This window comes from Gopherus flavomarginatus, chromosome 6 (assembly GCF_025201925.1).
Source record: "Gopherus flavomarginatus isolate rGopFla2 chromosome 6, rGopFla2.mat.asm, whole genome shotgun sequence".
Lineage (NCBI taxonomy): Eukaryota > Metazoa > Chordata > Testudines > Testudinidae > Gopherus > Gopherus flavomarginatus.
In genome coordinates, this window is record NC_066622.1 from 38069872 (window position 1) to 38089582 (window position 19711).

A 19711-nucleotide genomic window follows, 5' to 3' on the forward strand; every position below is an offset into this window, starting at 1 on the left:
ATTGTTGTACTTTATTAAATCATATTCCTCTTCCTCTTTGTAATATAATTATAAAGAGCTGACACTGGATACCAGTCCTCCCATACATAAACTAAATTGCTGCTTAACTTTGGTCTTTGTTTATATTTCTGCAGCAGGTATGGAATCCAAAGCAAGTGCTCACATTCAAGTTAATTTGAATTCACTTTTCAAGTAATATTTTGTGATATACTGTATCAAATGGTTAAAGAACTGATGCACTATTACGCTTCCTTTGCCACTAACTGTAATTTAAACATTAAAATCATGGTTTATTCTGCTGTTCTCTAAACATTAATTTTGAGGGAATGAAAGTCTAATTCTATTAATTTAATAGATAATTTTTCTGTACTAAAACTGGGAAGAGGGAAGAGAAATGAGAATTTGGGTTTCTGTTGAATACAGTGGATACAGTGCTTGAAACAAAAGTGCTGAGGATGCATTTCTCCCCACATAGCTCTTATTTAGAAAAATAAGTTAATTGGTTCCCCCTAGATTTATAACTATGCTGTTTATACCTTCAGATTTCTGTATATTGTAGAGTGGCCTTTGTTTAATATCACACATGTGATCCCATCAGCCGGTTACTAGCCATTTAATGATGAAAAACTCTTTTCAAGTTGTTAGAAAAATGACTGATCTTTTATTTGGGATTACATGATACCATCTCCACCAAATGAATTGTATGAAAATACAGAAGTCTGTTTTATCTGTGGACTTCCTTGTGTACAAATTACCAAAGATGTATTGTGCAGAAATTTCAGAATTTTTAACTATAGAGGTGATAATGCTCCTCTAAAAGACTGTTAGTGTTGTTGGTAACCTTTATGTTAAATGTATTTGCAGGAGATGTAGCAGTGAAGATACTAAAGGTTGTAAATCCAACCCCAGAACAGTTTCAGGCCTTCAGAAATGAAGTGGCTGTATTAAGGTGAGCTGATAACATGGATTTGCATAATTTTGCATTTACTAATTTTAACGCATTTTTGACCCTTCCAAAAGTGAATGTCACAGGTTGAATGAATTTTCTGTATAGTAAGTGGTGCAGTGTTTCCTTCTATGGACTGTAAATTTACTGTATTTCAGTGTCATCTTATCACATGGTGCAGGATAATAGAGGTACTGATCAGTTTTGAGACCTTTATAATTTTTAATTCCTCATTCATTATCCATTGAACTCTTTTTTTCTAAGATAAATAGTATTAACATATGTAATCCCTTGTCATATATGAACCTTGCCATAATTTTGTTGCCATTCTCTGGAACTCTTGAATCTCATCACCTTTTAGGTAAGGTGATGGATACTGGACAGAATATTTGAGCTTGAGGTGTGCCTTTTTATTATAACATCATAGTATTTTCTGTACTTTTAAAATCCATTCCCTAGTCAACTCAGGAAACCTCTTTGCTTTAATTACTGCCTATGCAATGTCCAATAATTAAGAGCTATTTTATGTGTATGGGAATAGCTTTTTTGGCCTCCGTTTAATTATTTTACACTACACAAGTTAAATTTGTCGTCATGCTGCATAATGCTCCACTGTATTTAAATCTGTCATTTTTTCATGTCTCCATAGTCTTTTCTGTGAACCAGAACACTTTAATGTCATTTGCAAACTGCAGCTTGACCTTTTGATACCATTTCAATTAACTTTTCCAAAGTACTTTAACATAGAAGAGATGGATAACTTGCCTTTACGGAAGCTGTAGTAGTTTGATTCTGTCATGTTATACTTAAGTAATATATTAATCTGTCTTTACTTGGTCTCTGAAATAACTTTCAAGAAACTAAGAAGAAACATTTTAAAGTTAATAATTGGTTGGTTTTTTTAAAAAAAATGCCTGCTAACTTTCCTGTTTTTAAGAGGTAACTGTGATATGTTGTTTTCTAAAAATAACATCTTGCACACATGCATCCACATGCTCCTCAAATAATTTTGTTAAACTGTAGATCTAAATACTTTGATGTCTCCTTAGCCAAGAATACATTTCAGGGAACTTTTACAAATGTTCAGAAGAAGATGTTTTGTTCTTTTCCTTTCCACTTCTTCCATTAGGAAGACCCGGCATGTTAATATTTTGCTGTTCATGGGCTACATGACTAAAGACAATCTGGCTATAGTTACGCAGTGGTGCGAAGGAAGCAGTCTGTATAAGCACCTGCATGTACAAGAGACCAAGTTCCAAATGTTCCAGCTCATTGATATTGCCCGACAGACAGCACAAGGAATGGAGTGAGTAGGATTAGAAATTGTCTATTCTGGTCTGCCAATCTTCTTCAGGAGCAACTAATACATACAAGAAACATTGTCCTAATGTATAATATATATTAACATGGTACCAAACCCTCAAAGAGTTACAGTAGAACCTCAGACTTACGAACAGTTTGGGAATGGAGGTTGTTTGTAACTCTGAACAAAACATTATGGTGGTTCTTTCAAAAGTTTTCAGCTGAACATTGACTTAATACAGATTTAAAACTTTACTGTGTAGAAGAAAAATGCTGCTTTCCCTTTATTTTTATTTTTTTAGTAATTTACATTTAAGACAATACTGTACTGTATTGGCTCTTTTTTTGGGTCGCTGCTGCTTGATTGTGTACTTCTGGTTCCAAATGAGGGTTGTGTGGTTGACTGGTCAGTTCGTAACTTTGAGGCTCTACTGTATACAAATTATTAGGGAAGATACTGTTTACTGGGGACTGAAAGTCTGAATAACATTTCTGAAATGTTAATGTTTCAGAGCTTTTTAAAAATATGATTAAAAATCCTTCTGGTCATGTTATTTTAAAATGTAAATTTTTTATTATACACAAAATTGGAGAAAAATAGTATGTGTTCATGTAATCAAAGACAGTATCCTAATGCATATGACAAGACGATTGAATTAAGGTTGCATGGGAAATCTTATTTCTGGCATTTCCTAATGTTTGAGTGCCCGATTCTGCAAATTTAATATTTTTCTAATGTAAGGGTTTTTTTTGTAATTTCCAAGGCTTTTAGAAAAGTGAACTGAAAAAATAAAGTCCACCATGTGGCATTATATTGATATGCATGCATATTCTCAGCAGCGGTGGAACTTTTAGATCTACCACTCAGACCTCTGCCACTTGAGCTAATGGAGTAACTAGTAGCAGTAATAGGTTCTTCTCTGTGTGCACCAGCACAAGAGGAGGTGGAGGATAGGCTTTGCCATGGGGTTTCACAGATATTTGCTGGCACCAAATGAAATTGTTTCTAGTGGTCAGAGACTCTTCCACCCTATCCCCTCAAGCCTGTGGCTGTCCTGTCTCTGTCCCACCCCAGTCCATTCTGTTTGCCTAACCAGTCCACGCTTCTCGTGCTTCTCGTCCCAGTATGCTTACCCAGCCAGTCCTAGTCTCCCTGTGTGGTTTTTTCAAAAATCAAATCCATTTTTATATATAGAGAAAAGTATCTTAAACTAGTAACCCTTTGTGTAATAAAAATTAACAAGTTAATTTGATTTTAAAAACAAAGTGAAGTATATTTTCAGTTTTTGCTAGGCGTATACTTGTAAATTTTGCCTCAGAATAAATTTTAAAACCAAATTGTAAGCAACTAAAATAATATAGAAAAGCCCTACAGTTTCTTATATATTTACAGTGATGCCAGTATGCCTTTATAATTATTTGTCAGCACGGATTGCAGGAAGACTACTAAGTCTAAAAATTCTTGACAATGCTACATGAGATTTAGATAATCTTTGCTTTCTTGCTCTTAAATCTGAAACACAAGATAACACTGTCATACAGCCTTTCAGAAATGGGGGCAGTTCAAATATTGCACACGTCGCTAATTACAAACCTACTGAAAATGTTTGTTTTGCTTCCCAGAGAAGAAGCTAGAAGATATAGTTTAACCTTTAATTTATCAGCAGACAATTTTAAGCTGATTTCAACTTCACTAGTGTAATTTTGGGTTGATGTAGGTTAATGGAATGCAATATTAGGTAAAGATAATTGTACATTAGTGGTGAGTTGCATTCCTTTCTATGGCTGTTCTAAAAGAAAAGATTCTGACCAATTAATGTGGAAAGGAATGACACAGTTTTTGTAGTATTTTCTCATTATTGAAGGCAAATGTTGATACATAAACAGCAAATGGAGCATAAGCATAAAAATAGCTTTATGAAGGAACTACAAAAATGATGATGATTTTCTCTTTTTAGTCTTGTGGACTGGTAAAATTAAATACACGCTATCAAGCCAAAGGGCAGTTAGCACCAAGTTTTAAGTTTAGAACAAGTTGAGCTATGGCTCTAAAACACTTAGTGGTAAAATTTTATAATTTATTCAGGTAGCTTTTGTAAAAAATTTTATTTAGACTAATTTTGGTTTGCCAAATTAGTATGTATGTATAAATAAATAAATAACAATGGATATATTTTTTAAAACATTTTTTTCTTTTCACAGCTATTTACATGCAAAGAATATCATCCACAGAGACATGAAATCAAATAGTATCCTTTCTCTAATTAGTCAAATTTCATTTAACTGTTTAAATTGGTATCAGACTGACTGAATATAAATACTGTGAAGGTCTTTCTGTGAAGTTGAAACTTCCTAGTTAAAATTACAACAATTTAAAAACAAAACCAAACCGTTCTCTTTAGTGATCAAAAGGAAGTCCTGCCCCAGCCAGGTAAAGATGTGTAGAATATATATTTATACACTTACTCTTTCTTACCTGTGTTCATATGCAATCTCGGGATGCAAACCTGACCTATTTTAATCTAATTAACTGACTTCCAGTATATCCCCAGCTTCAAAAGATTATTTAGGACAGAAATTAGACTCTTCTTTTGATTACTTTCATATGGGATTAGATGACCCAAAACACAAAAAAGATGGAAACTTTTGGTGGAAACTGAGCCAAAAATCTTCTTGATTCTAAAATTGGGAAGGGAAAATGTATAATGAACTTGACTAATATGTTCCTAGCAGCATACCTATTGAATAATTCATACTGAATAAAGATTCTGCAGTTTCCTTTTGCATGTCACTTTTATTTTCTTGCTATGTGAGGCTTGTGTGTAGGTAATTTTAAAAAAAAGTCTATTCTAGGAGCTCAGCTTATGAACTGAATGTATGGCAAGTCTCCGGTTTAGGCGAGTCTCTGGCTTTAAAACTGCCAAGCAGAATGTTGACTGAAATTGGTCAAATAACAAACCGAAACTTGCCTCAGCAGAATGTGTGTGTGTGTGTGTGTGGCAGGAGGACTGTTTTCTTAAGGGGCAGAATTTCTACAAAAATAACTTCAGTTGTTCGGTAAACAAATGAGTATTCATATTTTCAATGAGGAGGAAAGACTAATCATTTTAAGTGTAAAATTGCTGCCGATACATTTATAATCACAACTTTCTTTTATATCATTAACTTATTTCAGTCTGCTTTTCCCCTCAAGTTCACTAGATAGCATAAGAAGAGTAAGGGATATCTCTTGTGACACATCTATAGAATCTTTCAGAATTTTAGATTTTTTCAGTTAATTCTTGAATTAGATTTTGAAATGTTTTTTCCTTCTGGAACAATACCACTACTAAAGGACATATTGGAGCTGTTAATGATGGGGGTATACTGTATAAGGCTTATATCCCATGCTACAAACAGTAGAGCTCCCAAATGAGTGACATTCGTAAATTAATCCTCTTGGTGCACACCCCCAACAATGAGCACCAGATAGATAAATTTTATTTGGTTTCTGTTTCCAGTGATAAATGCTTCCACTTATTTTGAATTCTGTGATAAACGGTGAGCTTTATTCATCTACTTAGGTATATACACAGATACAGACAAAAACTGTTGTGAGAGTTATGATCTAAACTTAGCTATGGTAGAAGTGAAAGGCTCGTTACTCCAGGGGGAATTCTGTGCCACTGCGTGTGCATAATTAATAAGCCACGCATTTTTTTTGCACAGAAAAAAGCTTCTACTGGGAAGTTGCTGCGGTTCCACCTTTTGCACATCAGAGGGTGCTGTGGCACTAGAACAGAGCAGCAGCTGCCGGCCAGTTGGGGAAGAGAGAGAACCTGCCTTCTTCACAATGCCTATCGGGCTAGATCAGGAGACAGACTATGGGGAGACAGTCTGCATGGGGCTGCTGGGGGGTCAGATGAGCTCATAAGGGCTACTGGGGGAGGACAGACTGAGGCAGGGGCTGAATGGGAGTGGAGGTGCAGGGCCATGGAGGGAGGGAGGTGCAGGGTCACATGCTGATGGGGGAGGGGTTACAGGGCCACATAGGGATGGGGGTGGCTGAGCGGGAGCAGAGACACATGGGGATGGGGGAGGGAGTGTCTGGGGGTGAAGGGACATGTGGACAAGGGGGTGCAAGGACACATGGGGATGGAGGGAGTGCGTGTCTGAGTGGAGGTGGAGGGACACGTGGACGGGCAGATGCCTGACTGAATGGGAGAGACTAGGGGTCAGTCATGGTCTGCATGGGGGAAGCTCCCTAACAATTCCTCCCTTCCCTGCCCTCCCCTCCCCCCCAAAAAAACCCAACAACCACCTGTTCCATACTTTTCCCACCCAAACACAACAACCCTCCAAGTTCACACTCAGGCTTGTTCGCAGCAATTACTTCCCTCTCCCATAGCTCCTCTGTTACCCCTGACTCCCCCCCAAGCCTTTGCACTGCTTCTGAGGGGTGTGCGAAATATGGTATTGTAGTTTAAATGAATTATTACTCCAAGTTCTGTATTAATATGCCTAGTAAGGAATCTATTTGTCAAAAAACATTTCCTGAATCTTTTTTGTTGTCTGTATTGTTATAGACTTACTTGCTGAAAGAAATGACCAAAAATAATTGAAACAGGTGCAATTATATAGTGTTATTTTGACAAAATATGCAGAATTTTTCAGAATTTGAAAATATTGTCCGCAGAAATTTTAATTTTTTTTGTTTCAGAATTCTTAATTTTTTGGCGCAGAATTCTCCCAGGAGTAGCTAGTACACTAAAAAATAATACTGAGCTGTCTCATAGTTATTCCAGCCTCTCTGCTAAAATATTTGCATTTTCCCTGAATGTTAGCTATGTTAGTGTAGGCGTAATAAATATGAATAAAATGAAAGGATTGGGATATTTATCACAAAACTAGGAAAATGTTTTTAACTACCACCTATTAAGGTCATGCATGAGGTGAATCAGATCAAATACAGAAACTGGGCAAAACTTTGCACGCTGACTGGTATATGAGAAAAAATAAACCATTTTGTAAAGGTGATAGAAAATCCAGTCTGATTTACAGAAATTTTCTTCAGAAGTTCCTAAACAACCTTTTAGATATATTTCTTCATGAAGGCCTCACAGTGAAAATAGGAGATTTTGGTCTGGCAACAGTAAAATCCAGATGGAGTGGATCTCAGCAGGTGGAGCAGCCGTCTGGTTCAATCCTCTGGATGGTAAGAAAAATACTTGATGATTTTTTTAAATTCTGCCTCATTTGTGTGCAAATTCACATTGTTTTCTCAATGGGAGAATACTGTGATTCAAACTGTTTTGACAAAGTAATATTAAAATTCTTATTAATTATATTTTGCTTTGGTTAATTAATTAATTGCCTAGTCAAAGGTACTTTGTTGTTCCAAAGCATGTAAGTTTCTTTGGGTACTTGATCTCCTTATCCATGGAGATCTGGGTGTCACATGTTTCCTTGTTTTCAGTGCTCACTTCTGAGAGTGGTTTACCAGCATAGAACAATGCTGTTGTCAATCCTGCAAGTGTTATTTTTTAAAGATGGTTTTGATAGGTAAAGCAAATATTCTGCTGTCCTAAAGGTTTGAAAGTGTCAGAATTCTTTAGAACTTGTTTGGCATTTTGCTTGTATTGTGCTTCAAAATAAATATATATATTTTTTAAATAATCCATTATGGCACATCAGGCTCCAGTAAGCCATCGCCATATAACACAAAAGTTAATTTTTCTAATTTTTAGAAAATATGCTGATTATTAAAATTATAAATTTTTGTTCCTTGATGTGGTGGTGTTTTTTAAAATGTCGAGTGTTGCTGGATTAGTATTTTATTGTGTTTCTGTAAAGCCCCTATAGGGATTTTGTTGGCACTATTTTAAAAATATCATTCTAGGTGACTTTGGGCAAATGAGTGTCTTTACCTTTCAGTCAACTCATAAGGAATATCCTGTGATACTATATAGATAATTCTTTTTATAAAGCTGCTCATGGGCAATCCCTGTTGCTAGTATACATACTTGCATATTCTTGTAATGTATATCCCTGCTGCATACATTCAATATAGTAGACTTGGCAGGGCATGAGAATTTTTTGTTTCCCTACTCAGCATCTGTGGAGTATATTTGTTTTTACTTTTTATTAAATTGAAAATATTTTTTTCCTGAATCACTTGGAGGGAGTAACACATGTATAACTTACTGTACCTTTGAAATTGGGTCTCACTGTGGGGGAATAGTCACATGTGTCCTTCTTTGATGCTCTATTTACTACTTAAATGCATTTTGCTAATACATCTGTTTTAGTTTCCCCCAGTTGATTTTGCAAAGAAGTTGTAAGGCACTGTGTAAAGGATATGATATTGCCCCCAACACATGGTGGTGATTTCATTACTGGATCAAACAGAGTGAAGTGAGAGAGGATGCGTTCTTATTAATGTACACATCTTGAATAATAGCAAGAGAGAAATAGAAATAATAGTAAAGTGAATTTCTTTTTATCTAAATATTCTGTCTCAAATATGAAATTACCTATTTACACAGTTCCTATGTTCGGTTATATTGATCAGTTCACTTAATTCTGATTCATGGCTCTAGCCATTTTCTTATCGTTTCCAATGTTTGCTACTTGTATATACTGCTTTCCAACAAACTGAAACCAATAAATGATTTTTTTAAAAAAGAATTGCAATTCCTGTTAGCACTATGGACCAAAACTATCCTGGTGTCAATAGCTGATATATAAGAGGACACTTGTAGCATATATTGACAGAAGAGGGTATAATTAACACTATTTAGGAATCTCATGCTTCTATTAAGATTCCTGTCTGTAAAACTGGGATATAGAATAGTAAGTGTTGTCTTTTTTCTTTTATATAAGCAAGAGTAACAATACCTTATAAAGTGTTTCTCTACCGTTAAATGCCAGTTCTGAGGAAATACAGACAAAGAAGTATTAAATTTGAAACTTACAAGTAAGGAACAGAAATTAAGGCTTCCTTTCTATCCTTTTCACACCCTGTTGTTCATAGAAATTTCACTACACACACTGATGGTCCCCTTCTTTACCTAGGCATAATGCAACAAGTCATTATATCCCCACCCTTGCTTTTGTGGCTTGCATCAGCTGCTAAATGTTATTTGAGCATAGGATTTTGTTACCACTTTGGCATAATGCTTGCTTGCGGCATGTTCACTGCTTGCAATGGACTGGAAAAATTGGGACTTCTGTTGAAGATGGATGTAAGTTTACTTAAGTATTCTATAACTTTGTTCTTGGCTAATGGCAGAACATGCAATATCAGGCAGCTGGACATAGACTACTTTAAAACTGCATACTATATAATCATGCAATCCATATGTAACAAACAAAATGAATGTGAATTCAAATAACTGCAGTTTAGCCATGAAAAGCGTCAACTGCCTTTTGGCCCTGATCTTGCAATCCCCCTACTCATTCAAGCAGTCCTTACTTAAGAAAAAATACTCTACATTAATTCAGCGGCGGTACTTGTTTAAGGACTGATCATCTGAGTAACGCTTTGCAGAGTTGGGCCCTTTACAGTCTACTGATTGCATAGTTTCACACTTCCTTAAATTAGAAAACATGTGCTCTGGATTTTGTATTCAGCTGTACAGTTTAGGTTTTTGTATGTTCTTGGTATATCTTGTGTATTTCAGTCAACCAGAACTGGAAGACTGTGAAGATAGAGAGTTCTTCCTTCTTTTAAGTAGTTTTTAATATGTAGAGTGCTATATTGGTATCAGATTTACAAATAAAATATAAATTAATTTTACTAGACAGTTTTGCTCTGACATTGGAAAGCTCATGTGCTACGATCGTTCATTTTGAATGAGGATTTTCAGCTACATCACGACTTCAAGATAGCACAGTTTTGCCTTCTCTGAGATTATAGTCCAATACTTTATGGGTTGCTGTATTTCAACGTTCCTTGCAAAGCTGAACTCTTACTAGGCTATAATGTTTAGACAGTTAATTAACTCCTTTTCTGTCTTTTTTTCTTCAATTCATGTCTAGGATTATCATGCCCTATATTAATTTCAGTGCTAAATACATATTTTCGTAGCATCAAAAACTTGACTAAAGAGCCCTAAAGAATTGGATACTACAATGATGAGCACTATAGAAAACCAATAGAATATGACTGAACATTTAGGATTGACAATTTTGGGCAATTAGAGTTTTAACTTTAATGATTAAAGAGCAAGGATTATATGATGTTTTCTTTAGCATCTGGCGTTCAGCTGATACCTGTTTTTCTCATAAACATTTAAGTTTTTTTAAATCGATGGGTTTAAATTAGTTTTAGGAAATACAAATATTACACAACAGAAAGGAGGAGTAAAGCTTTTATGAAGCATTGAATTTTTGGTACCATTTCCTGTTTGCTATTGTGTTAGATTATTTGTATACTTATCTTCCATAAACAAATCTTAGCCAAGCATCCTTGTATTCTTAACAAACATTTCCTGGTTTTTCTCAGAACACAAATATAGAGTAACAATGAAGACTGCCAGCCCATATTAACACCAAGAGCTTACGTTTAAAGTAACACTTGCAGGTAGTCTAATACTAAAATTCAGGACTTTTAAAATCTGTTAATTAAAATATTTAAAATTCAATACATAATCTTTGTTTGAGTTTAATTATTCCCATGCAGTGTGAATCTTTCAGCATTGTTTTAGAACATAATCTGGAAAATGATACTGACCAATCTTTTTTCATTGTGAAAACTGAGTGAAGTTTTTTTTAAAAAAAAAAAAAATATAAATGGTGAAAGTGAAATACTCTTTTTAGAATGTTTCACATTAATACTCTGAGGTGTTAGGTAAGAAACTTTGTGTATTTTTCAAATTCCTTTTTACCTGATAATGGACATTTATGATTAAAGGACCACTGCAATTTTTATATTTAGTGCTCTTAGGAACTCTGTTTGATTTGACATATTTGGCATGTTGTTCCAGTGCGATTTATTTTGCTACATTTCACTTTACGAAGGAAAAACATAAAACTGAATTTCTAACACTGGCAAAAGTGAAACTTTGAGGCTGTTGTCTGAAATTTTCCTTTCAATTTGACTTAGACTTTACGTAACACCAACAAAGTAAATTTTCTAAACTTTCCTATAGGACTTAGATTAAATTCAAATATCTATTGTGATGATTTTATGTCAGAATCGGTAAGTTATGGTCTGGCAAATTCTCAGCCAGGAATCATTACTTGCAACTCTCTTGCAGGAGCTGGAAAGTTTTCTGTTATGCATAAAAGGCCTGATTTAGGGTTCGATCCTGCTCCTGTTGATAGCAATGCAACTGGGAACAAGGCCTTTACTGAGATTTTATTGTTGCTGTCATAACTACAATTTCCTGTTTAATTAGCACACTTTGTTCATGTACTCTGAAAGAAAAGAAAATACTTGACTGTGATTTGAGTGGCAAAAGACCACTGATTTAAGTGGCAAAAGACTGAATGCTTCAGTTTCTGCCTATATATTCCAAATAACCCACACTTAGAAACTGAAATAATACAGAAGCAACACTTGATTTTGAAAAAAAAAATTCTCTGCAGCTGTAGAGGAATTCACAAGAATGAGTCTGGCTTCTCAGACTTTATGAAGTGGGGCCAAGATTTGGGCAGTTCCTAGTTCTTATTTTAGACTCTCTACAGATTCAGGAAGACAGCACTATATTGATGGATTTGGTTCACGCTTGGAATGTTATCTTTGTAACCATGAGGGGTAGAAACATGAAAGCTTAGATTATTCCGCAATTTCTGGTAAGCCCTTGTTAGCAACTAGCTCAGGGGTGGGCAAACTTTCCGGCCTGATGGCCACATCTGGAAATAGAAATTGTATGGCGGGCCATGAATGCTCACAAAATTGGGGTGTGTGAGGGGGTGAGGGCTCTGGTTGGGGGTGCAGGCTTTGGGGTGGGGCCAGAAATGAGGAGTTCGGGATGCAGGAGGGGGCTCCAGGCTGGGAGTTGGCAGAGTGAGGGCTCCATCTGGAGGTGTGGGCTCTGGGGTGGGGCTGGGGATGAGGGGTTTGGGGTGCAGGAGTGTGCTCTGGGCTGGGGTCAAGGGGTTCAGAGGGCAGGAGTGGGATCGGGGGTTGTGGTGCAGGGAGAGGCTCAGGGCTGCAGGCTCTGGGCAGCACTTACCTCAAGCGGCTCCTGGAAGCAGTGGCATGTCCCTTCTCCGGCTCCTACACGAAGTATGTTCCAGCAGCTCTACATGCTGTCCTGTCTGCAGGCACCGCCACTGCAGCTCCCGCTGGCTGCGGTTTCAATGGGAGTTGCAGGGGCAGTGCTTGGAGTGGGGCAGCGTGCTGAGTGGTGGCCCCTGGCTGCCCCTATGCATATGAGCCGGAGGGGGCACCATGCCACTGCCTCTGGGAGCATGTGGCATGGTCCCTGACCCTGCTTCCCAGCTGGAGCACCAGAGCAAGGCAAGCCCCAGACTCCACTCCCCAGCGGGCACGTGAGGGTTGGATTAAAATGGCTGGCAGGCTGTGTCCGACCATGGGCTGTAGTTTGCCAACCCCTGAACTAACTGTTGGCAAGTGAATTTGTCAGGCTCTGTTGAGAAAGCAAGTTATACAGATAAAGATGGTGCTACTCTTAGAGCATACAGCTTTTAATACTAAAGTATATTAGCCTTCAGATACTCTTTAAAGAACTTTTAGAATTAAACATAGGTATATGTAAATTTATGACTTTCTGGATTTATTCACTAATTAATAACTTCGGGTATGACTACACTTGCAGCTGTACAGCGCTAGGAGTTAAACCTGTCTTCGTACAGCTCAGTAGGGAAAGCGCTGCAGTCTGTCCACACTGAGAGCTGCCAGCACACTGTCATAGCCACATTTGCAGCATCTGCAGCGACATTGGGAGTGGTGCATTATGGGTAGCTATCCCAGCGTTCAAGTGGCTGCAACTTGTTTTTCAAAAGGGGGGGGTGGGGTGGAGTGTGACAGGGAGCATGAGGGAGAGAGAGAGTGGGTTTTTGAAGCCAACACTCTGTTAGCAGCTGCCTTGCAATTTCCAACCCCCTCCCCCGCCCCCGCCCCCTCTCACTCACTGAAAGCAAACAGACCAGATAAGCAGCCTCCCCAAAATGGATCCCCGCTCCCTTCCTCCCTCCCGTGCGCCGTGCTGCTTCTCTCCTCGAGTCCCCTCCTTCCCCTCCCTTCAAGCAAACACTAGCTGTGGGCGTTCCAAAGGGAGCCCCCTGCCTGCCTCTGCTAATTCACAGCAAACACTAGCTGTGTTTGTTTTTTTGATAACCAGCTTTGGGAGCCCGGAGCTCACAACAAAATAAAGAGGCATCACAACAAAACAGAGTAATCTTTACTTAAAAGGATTATGGGAAGTTTCCGGAGGTCAGTTACAGCGTACTAAGATTATTCCCTGTTTATATTGGCACCCCAGCACTGCAGGAGCAGCGCTATACTCTTTATTCCTCTCATGGAGGTGGAGTACAAGCAGCGCTGTAGCCAGGGAGATACAGCGCTGAATGGTGCCTTGCCAGTGTGGACAGGGAGTGAGTTACAGCGCTATAAAGCCACTAACAGCGCTGTAACTCTCAAGTGTAGCCAAGGCCTTCATAGTATTGCTAGCAAACCTGATGATGAAATGTCTTCTGCAGAGTAGAGGGCTGATTTCATCAAGATGGAGCATTGTATACTGGGTTTGGTAGCCTCCACTAGTCACAGCTTATAATAAAGCTTGAGGGCAGTTGTGGCTTGCACTTTGACTGTCTCTGTTGTCAAGATTCATGAAATATCAGTATTCCTGTGGGGTTTTTTGATTATACCAACGTTTTTAGGGGGGCAAATTCATCTTTGGTGTAGATTAGGTGAGACCTGCCCTTACTTTGAGGAATATCGTTGTTTATATCTGTTCCTACAGTATTGGCCCTTTGTAGTAGCTGATATCCTCATGCATGTCAGTGACGTGGCAGTTTTTTCTGAACAGTAATACCTATTTTGCCACTGTTACACACTGCTGTGGAACTTTGGAATCGGTCCCTGTTATGCAGCAGTTCTCAAACTGGGGGTTGGGACCCCTCAAGGGGTCACAAGCTGTCAGCCTCCACCCCAAACCCCGCTTTGCCTCCAGCATTTATAATAGTGTTAAATATATAAAAAGTGTTTTTAATTTATAAGGCGGGGTCGCACTCAGAGGTATTCTATGTGAAAGGAGTCACCAGTACAAAGTTTGAGAACTACTGTTATGTGTGTCTAATGTTATTGTTAGGGGTCTGCTTATTCTGCAACTGCAGAATTCACATTTGCTAAAAAGTTCTGCCACAGAATCCAAGATCTTTTTTTTTTTTTTTTTAATTTTTAAAACGAAAACATCCACATTTCTAGTGCTCATGATTGTGAAAAAAATCAGGAAAACTTGAATGGAGTATAAACCACCACAAGTCTGCAGCCCACCTGAAACGATAGCACTGAGAATTTTCAAGTGCCCCATTCATTTCAACAGGTAACTTAGAAATGTAAAAAAATGACAGGGAGGTGGAAACATATATCATTGTGTCAATACTTCAGTTCCAAATAGCTTCCCCCTCCTCTTCAAGTGTGAAAAGCTCCAACTTTCTTAATTCCACTGATGAATTCTGTAATACTTTTAATGCAAAAAATAGCTGTGTGGATATTGTGGATCGGTTGACTGCTTGGGCTCTCTCAAGCCCACATGACCCCATGGCTCTGAGTTTGGTTGGCTAGCCTGAGTCTCTGCTTCAGCCACAATATCCACATTGGTCTTTTTAGCATGCTTGTCTACTTTGGCTGGCAGGCTCAATCCCAGCAACAACCTTAGACGTACCCTGTTTGGCTCCCCACCCCTCCCCCAGACCAAAAAAAACGTTGTTTGGTAGAAGGTTTCTGAGGAAATTGATCAAGGAAAGCTATTTTAGTGGCTTATATCTGGGTTTATGAGAGCAGAATCATTCAGCCATGTTTCTTTTCATTAGTTTCTGGCTGCATTTGTCAGAGCACAAGTTTATTTTATTTGTGTTTTGCAGTGGCTCTAGCATACCATCTGTGTTTTTTCAACCCTAATTTTACATTCTTTTACATACATTTCTGCATTGTTAAATATTTGCAATATAAATTCTGTTAGGGAATAAAAGTCTGCTGATTATATCAACTGCTGATTTGTGACTAGGAATGCATGTAGTCATAGAGAAGCCACATATTGATGGTATTTGTCATCATGAAAAAAGAATTGGAGCTTTGGTTAGTCAGTCAAGTTGAGAATCACATTTCTGAAACTTGTATGCCTACATTTATTACAAATAACATATTAAATGCTTATACCTGAAAGAGATTGGTGGTGCTGGGAGAGGAACATTTCTTTAGTTTGTTAACTTTGCACATTTTTGTATGTTAGGAAAGCAGAAAAACCTTGGAAGTCTTCTGAAACAGAATTTAAAAGTTTCCCCTACACACTCTTCTGTATATCTTATTTAGGGGGTAGGTGCTGTCAAACTTAAAATGAGTCAATTTTTAAAAATTCTATTGATAATGTTCCTTTTAAATACAGTGTCCTGTGGTCTCTGGCATCAGGGTGCTAAAATAAAAAGACTTTAGGAATCCACTCCTCCATCAGGCTTGGAACTATTGGATTTTCTGCCTTTTTCCCCCAAGTCTTGGAGGCTGGTACATGATTCTTCTTTCCTCCAGCCCCTTTTAAAAACAAGTACAAAGGCCAAAGAATGGTACCTATGAATCACAACATAAGCTCTAATTCTGTTAGTTTTTAAATGAGCGATTAAGACACAAAAAACTTCCTTAAAATATAACATTTAGTGTTTACATGAAAAAACGAGAAGAAAAGCAAGGAAATAGGTGAAGTACAAAGATGTGTTTGGCTTCCACAGGGAATGTGGGTGTATTATTTTAGTTCATGTCCACTGTTAGGAAAAACTCTAATCTTTCACTCCACCTTCTCAGTAGCTTTAAAAGATTAGTAAAATGTGCTCATGTCTGCGTTATGTTCTTCTCTGATCCCAAACCTGATCAATATATGTGCATATATTTCAATGATATGTGAAAATACATGTGTTTGTGGCAAAGTGAGAAATTCTGCAGAGATTTTTTTTTTGGTTTTTGTTTGCCTGTCTGGACATCAGGACCTGTGTAGATTTACTGAAACCATGTACAGGCTGCTGTTCTTTTCAGCAAAGCAGATTGCTCCTTCTGTCTTACTGGTTATTTTAGTTTATAAATTGACAGTGATGGAACTGAGCCAGTAGTTATGCTTAATTTTGCCACTTTCCACATACAACAGTATGCTAGAGTAAGAATAGTAAGTATTTTACCTAGTGGTAAACTGATACATGTGAATGTTGCTTCTCTGTTAGTTACCATCCAGTGTAGTGGGTTTGATCCACTGTGGAGTAAATTGCGTAGTTACCAATATCCAATAGCTATTTTTAAAATTCCTTTACTAGGGTAGAAAGTTAACTTATCCTGTGTCTTATGCTAATATTGTTTTCTTCCAGTTAATGTAGCTGTTAATTTTTTTATTTTTTTTTTAAAGGCACCAGAGGTGATCCGGATGCAGGATAATAACCCATTTAGTTTTCAATCAGATGTCTACTCCTATGGAATAGTATTATATGAACTGATGACAGGAGAACTGCCATACTCCCATATTAACAACAGAGATCAGGTGAGAAACATTCAACTCTGGTATAATGCATTGTATTTCTTGGGAATATGCAATCTGTTTACTGAATGTGTGCAACAAGTGTTTACATTTTATGTTTATAACTTGTATTAGGATTTCCTCTGGGATATAGTTTATGTAGACTATAATAATGTGGTAAATCATCTTAAATTAATACCAGCAGTGTCAATGCACAGCTAGCCACATCCAAGGGTCGTGCTGGCCGCCGCTTCCCGCAGCCCCCATTGGCCTGGAATGGCGAACCGCGGCCAGTGGAAGCTGTGATCGGCCGAACCTGCAGACGCTGCAGGTAATCAAACTGTCTCAGCGCACCAGCAGATTTCCCTGATGGGCTGCGTGTGAGAGGTTGCCAATCCCTGATCTATACCCTGGACAGTATACTTCCTGATATACTAGAACTTTTAAAGTGCTCCGTGGATTTATTGTAGTCATCAGTATTATATTTTATTAGAGTAGTAGAGTTGCAGCAGAGCTCTGTAGTGAATTATCATACTGCTGTTGAATCTTTGCAGAGAAGTGAGAACTCCTCTAATTTCAATTATGGGCCTTTTGGCCTAATGAAGTTCTAGTTTGAGCCTGTTTTATAAAGAAAATAATTTTTATTAATTGCAGTTGTCTAGATTTTTTACCAGGAAGGTAGCACATTAATATCTTGAAATCTTGACACTTTGGAATTATCCTGAAATTTACTGAATTAAAAACAAATTAGTAAAAAAAAAAAAAAAAAACCCTCTCTTCCTGAATGTTTTGCCAATTTCAAGTATTATATTAATTTATTAATGAATATGTTTCCCCCAGTAGTCTGTACTGGCACAGTATGGATTTGAACTCATAGGACAACTTTCTGTAGTGTCTTTTGTTCTGAGTTGTCTTTTTGAAGCTTGAGTACTGGAAGAAAACTAGTTAAACTGTTGACTAAAAAGATCTAGAATATTTTATAGTCCATACTTCAAACCACAGGAAGGCCACATTTGTTACTCTTAAACTGTAACTACTTTGAACATCAAATTAGAAAACAAACTTGGATTTTTTTTATTTATTTTTTTTAAACAATCCCATTAAATTCTTAGTATGCCATTATACTTGAATTATGTGGAAGTTTTGAACATCCATCTTGTTGTAAAACATTGGCCTGTCGGTAGTATTAACATGGTTGTCTTGTTACCATTCAAATAAATACAATATTTATTTCTGAAATAGATGGAACATTTCCCCATGTACTGTAGGAGCACTCTCATTTCAGCAACTTTATTTTGTGTTAGGCAGTTAGTTTCCTCTTTCGGAACTTTAGCAGTTTTGAATTATATTTAAGTGTGATACAATTGTTGTAATATTTTTGTTAAGCTATATGTACAGACCAAATCCTGAGTTATAATATTAGCTTAACCTGGGCCAAGATATCACTAGATGTCTGTTAGCCACATTGTTTGATCACATTGGTAAGGTTCATTAAAGCCTGAGTAAGAGTGTTACTAAATCCGAGTCAATATTCTGCTAATCAGGAAGAAACACAACCTGCAGACACTGTTTTGCATTTTAGCTCACAGTCTAAGAAAACTGAAGGTTATCTTCAGAAAAAAAAAATTTCCTTCATGGTTAAATATTTTAAGAGGCCTTCTTCCGCTTTATAGTTCCTTCTAAATGGATATGTGGTCTGACAGGGAGTTTTTAGTTAAACATAAAAATACTGTTCTGTGTTGATCAATCAAAATGTATTGGTAGATTAATGAGTAATCACATGAATTGGACACTTTCTGGCTGGATTTAGGGTTCTTTGTCACTTGAAGCCTTCAGCTCCAGCAAGTTGTCAGGAAACACTCTAGACTCTGGTGTTGTTGCTATTATAAATTATATAAAAATTAATACATGAAGAAATTATGAACTAACTGCAGTGTCACTTAGATGTTAGACTGGCCGTGTCATCCATTGGAAAAGCAGGACCACAATTGTTTGTTAATTTTAACAAACATTTGACTACAGTAGGACCACCAGCCAGCCTTCAGTATTTCCACATTAAAGACTGTATTACAGGGCAGTGAAATAATTCATACCAATGGTGTTCAGATTACCTGTGTTTGTGCCTCCTTGTTTAGATCATTTTTATGGTTGGTCGAGGTTATGCATCTCCAGATCTCAGTAAATTGTACAAGAACTGTCCCAAAGCTATGAAGAGGCTTGTAGCAGATTGTGTGAAGAAAGTTAAGGAGGAAAGACCTCTATTTCCACAGGTAGGAGTCTGTTTTGTATGCAGTTTGATTTTTAAACAAGTCCTAGAAATATCCATTGCATATTCTCTGTTTCACAAAAAGACTCTGTAGAAATATTATTATTAAGAATATGAAGTTCTGTAGTGAAAACGGAAGTTAAATCCACTGAAAACTATGGGATAGCACAGAAGTGCTACTTTAATCCTATTCTTGGTATATATTTTTGAGACCCATGCCCTGCATGAGCCTCTTCCATATGCACTTGACAATTAATAACCTAATCTGCACTTAAATTTTGCAAATGTCATTAAAAAAAACTCATTTTACATACACTGATATAGATACTGTTAGCTGGGCAGCATTAAAACTGTTCACTTCCAGATGACTGGTTTATTCACATTTGAATGTATTTATTGGCATTAACTTTGCCCGTTTGCCTTATCCGTATTTAAATCTACGTGTTTTTTTCTTCAGTATCACTCCAAAATAAACCTGCTCTGGGTAGTTTCATGAGGCCATTTTTGAGTATTTTGACAAAGATGTCTTCCCTC

General features: G+C 37.3%; 1 protein-coding gene across 24 annotated transcripts in view; it reads left to right on the forward strand.

Annotated features, from left to right (window-relative positions):
- RAF1 (Raf-1 proto-oncogene, serine/threonine kinase) overlaps positions 1-19711 on the forward strand; it is a 118838-nt gene that overhangs the window by 94005 nt on the left and 5122 nt on the right. For all 24 annotated transcript variants that reach the window (XM_050957785.1, XM_050957797.1, XM_050957784.1 and 21 more), the window contains 6 exons: positions 865-949; positions 2076-2252; positions 4451-4497; positions 7324-7442; positions 16804-16935; positions 19047-19181. In XM_050957785.1, coding sequence (XP_050813742.1) covers positions 865-949; positions 2076-2252; positions 4451-4497; positions 7324-7442; positions 16804-16935; positions 19047-19181 — 695 coding nt within the window. The remainder of the gene's footprint in view (positions 1-864; positions 950-2075; positions 2253-4450; positions 4498-7323; positions 7443-16803; positions 16936-19046; positions 19182-19711) is intronic.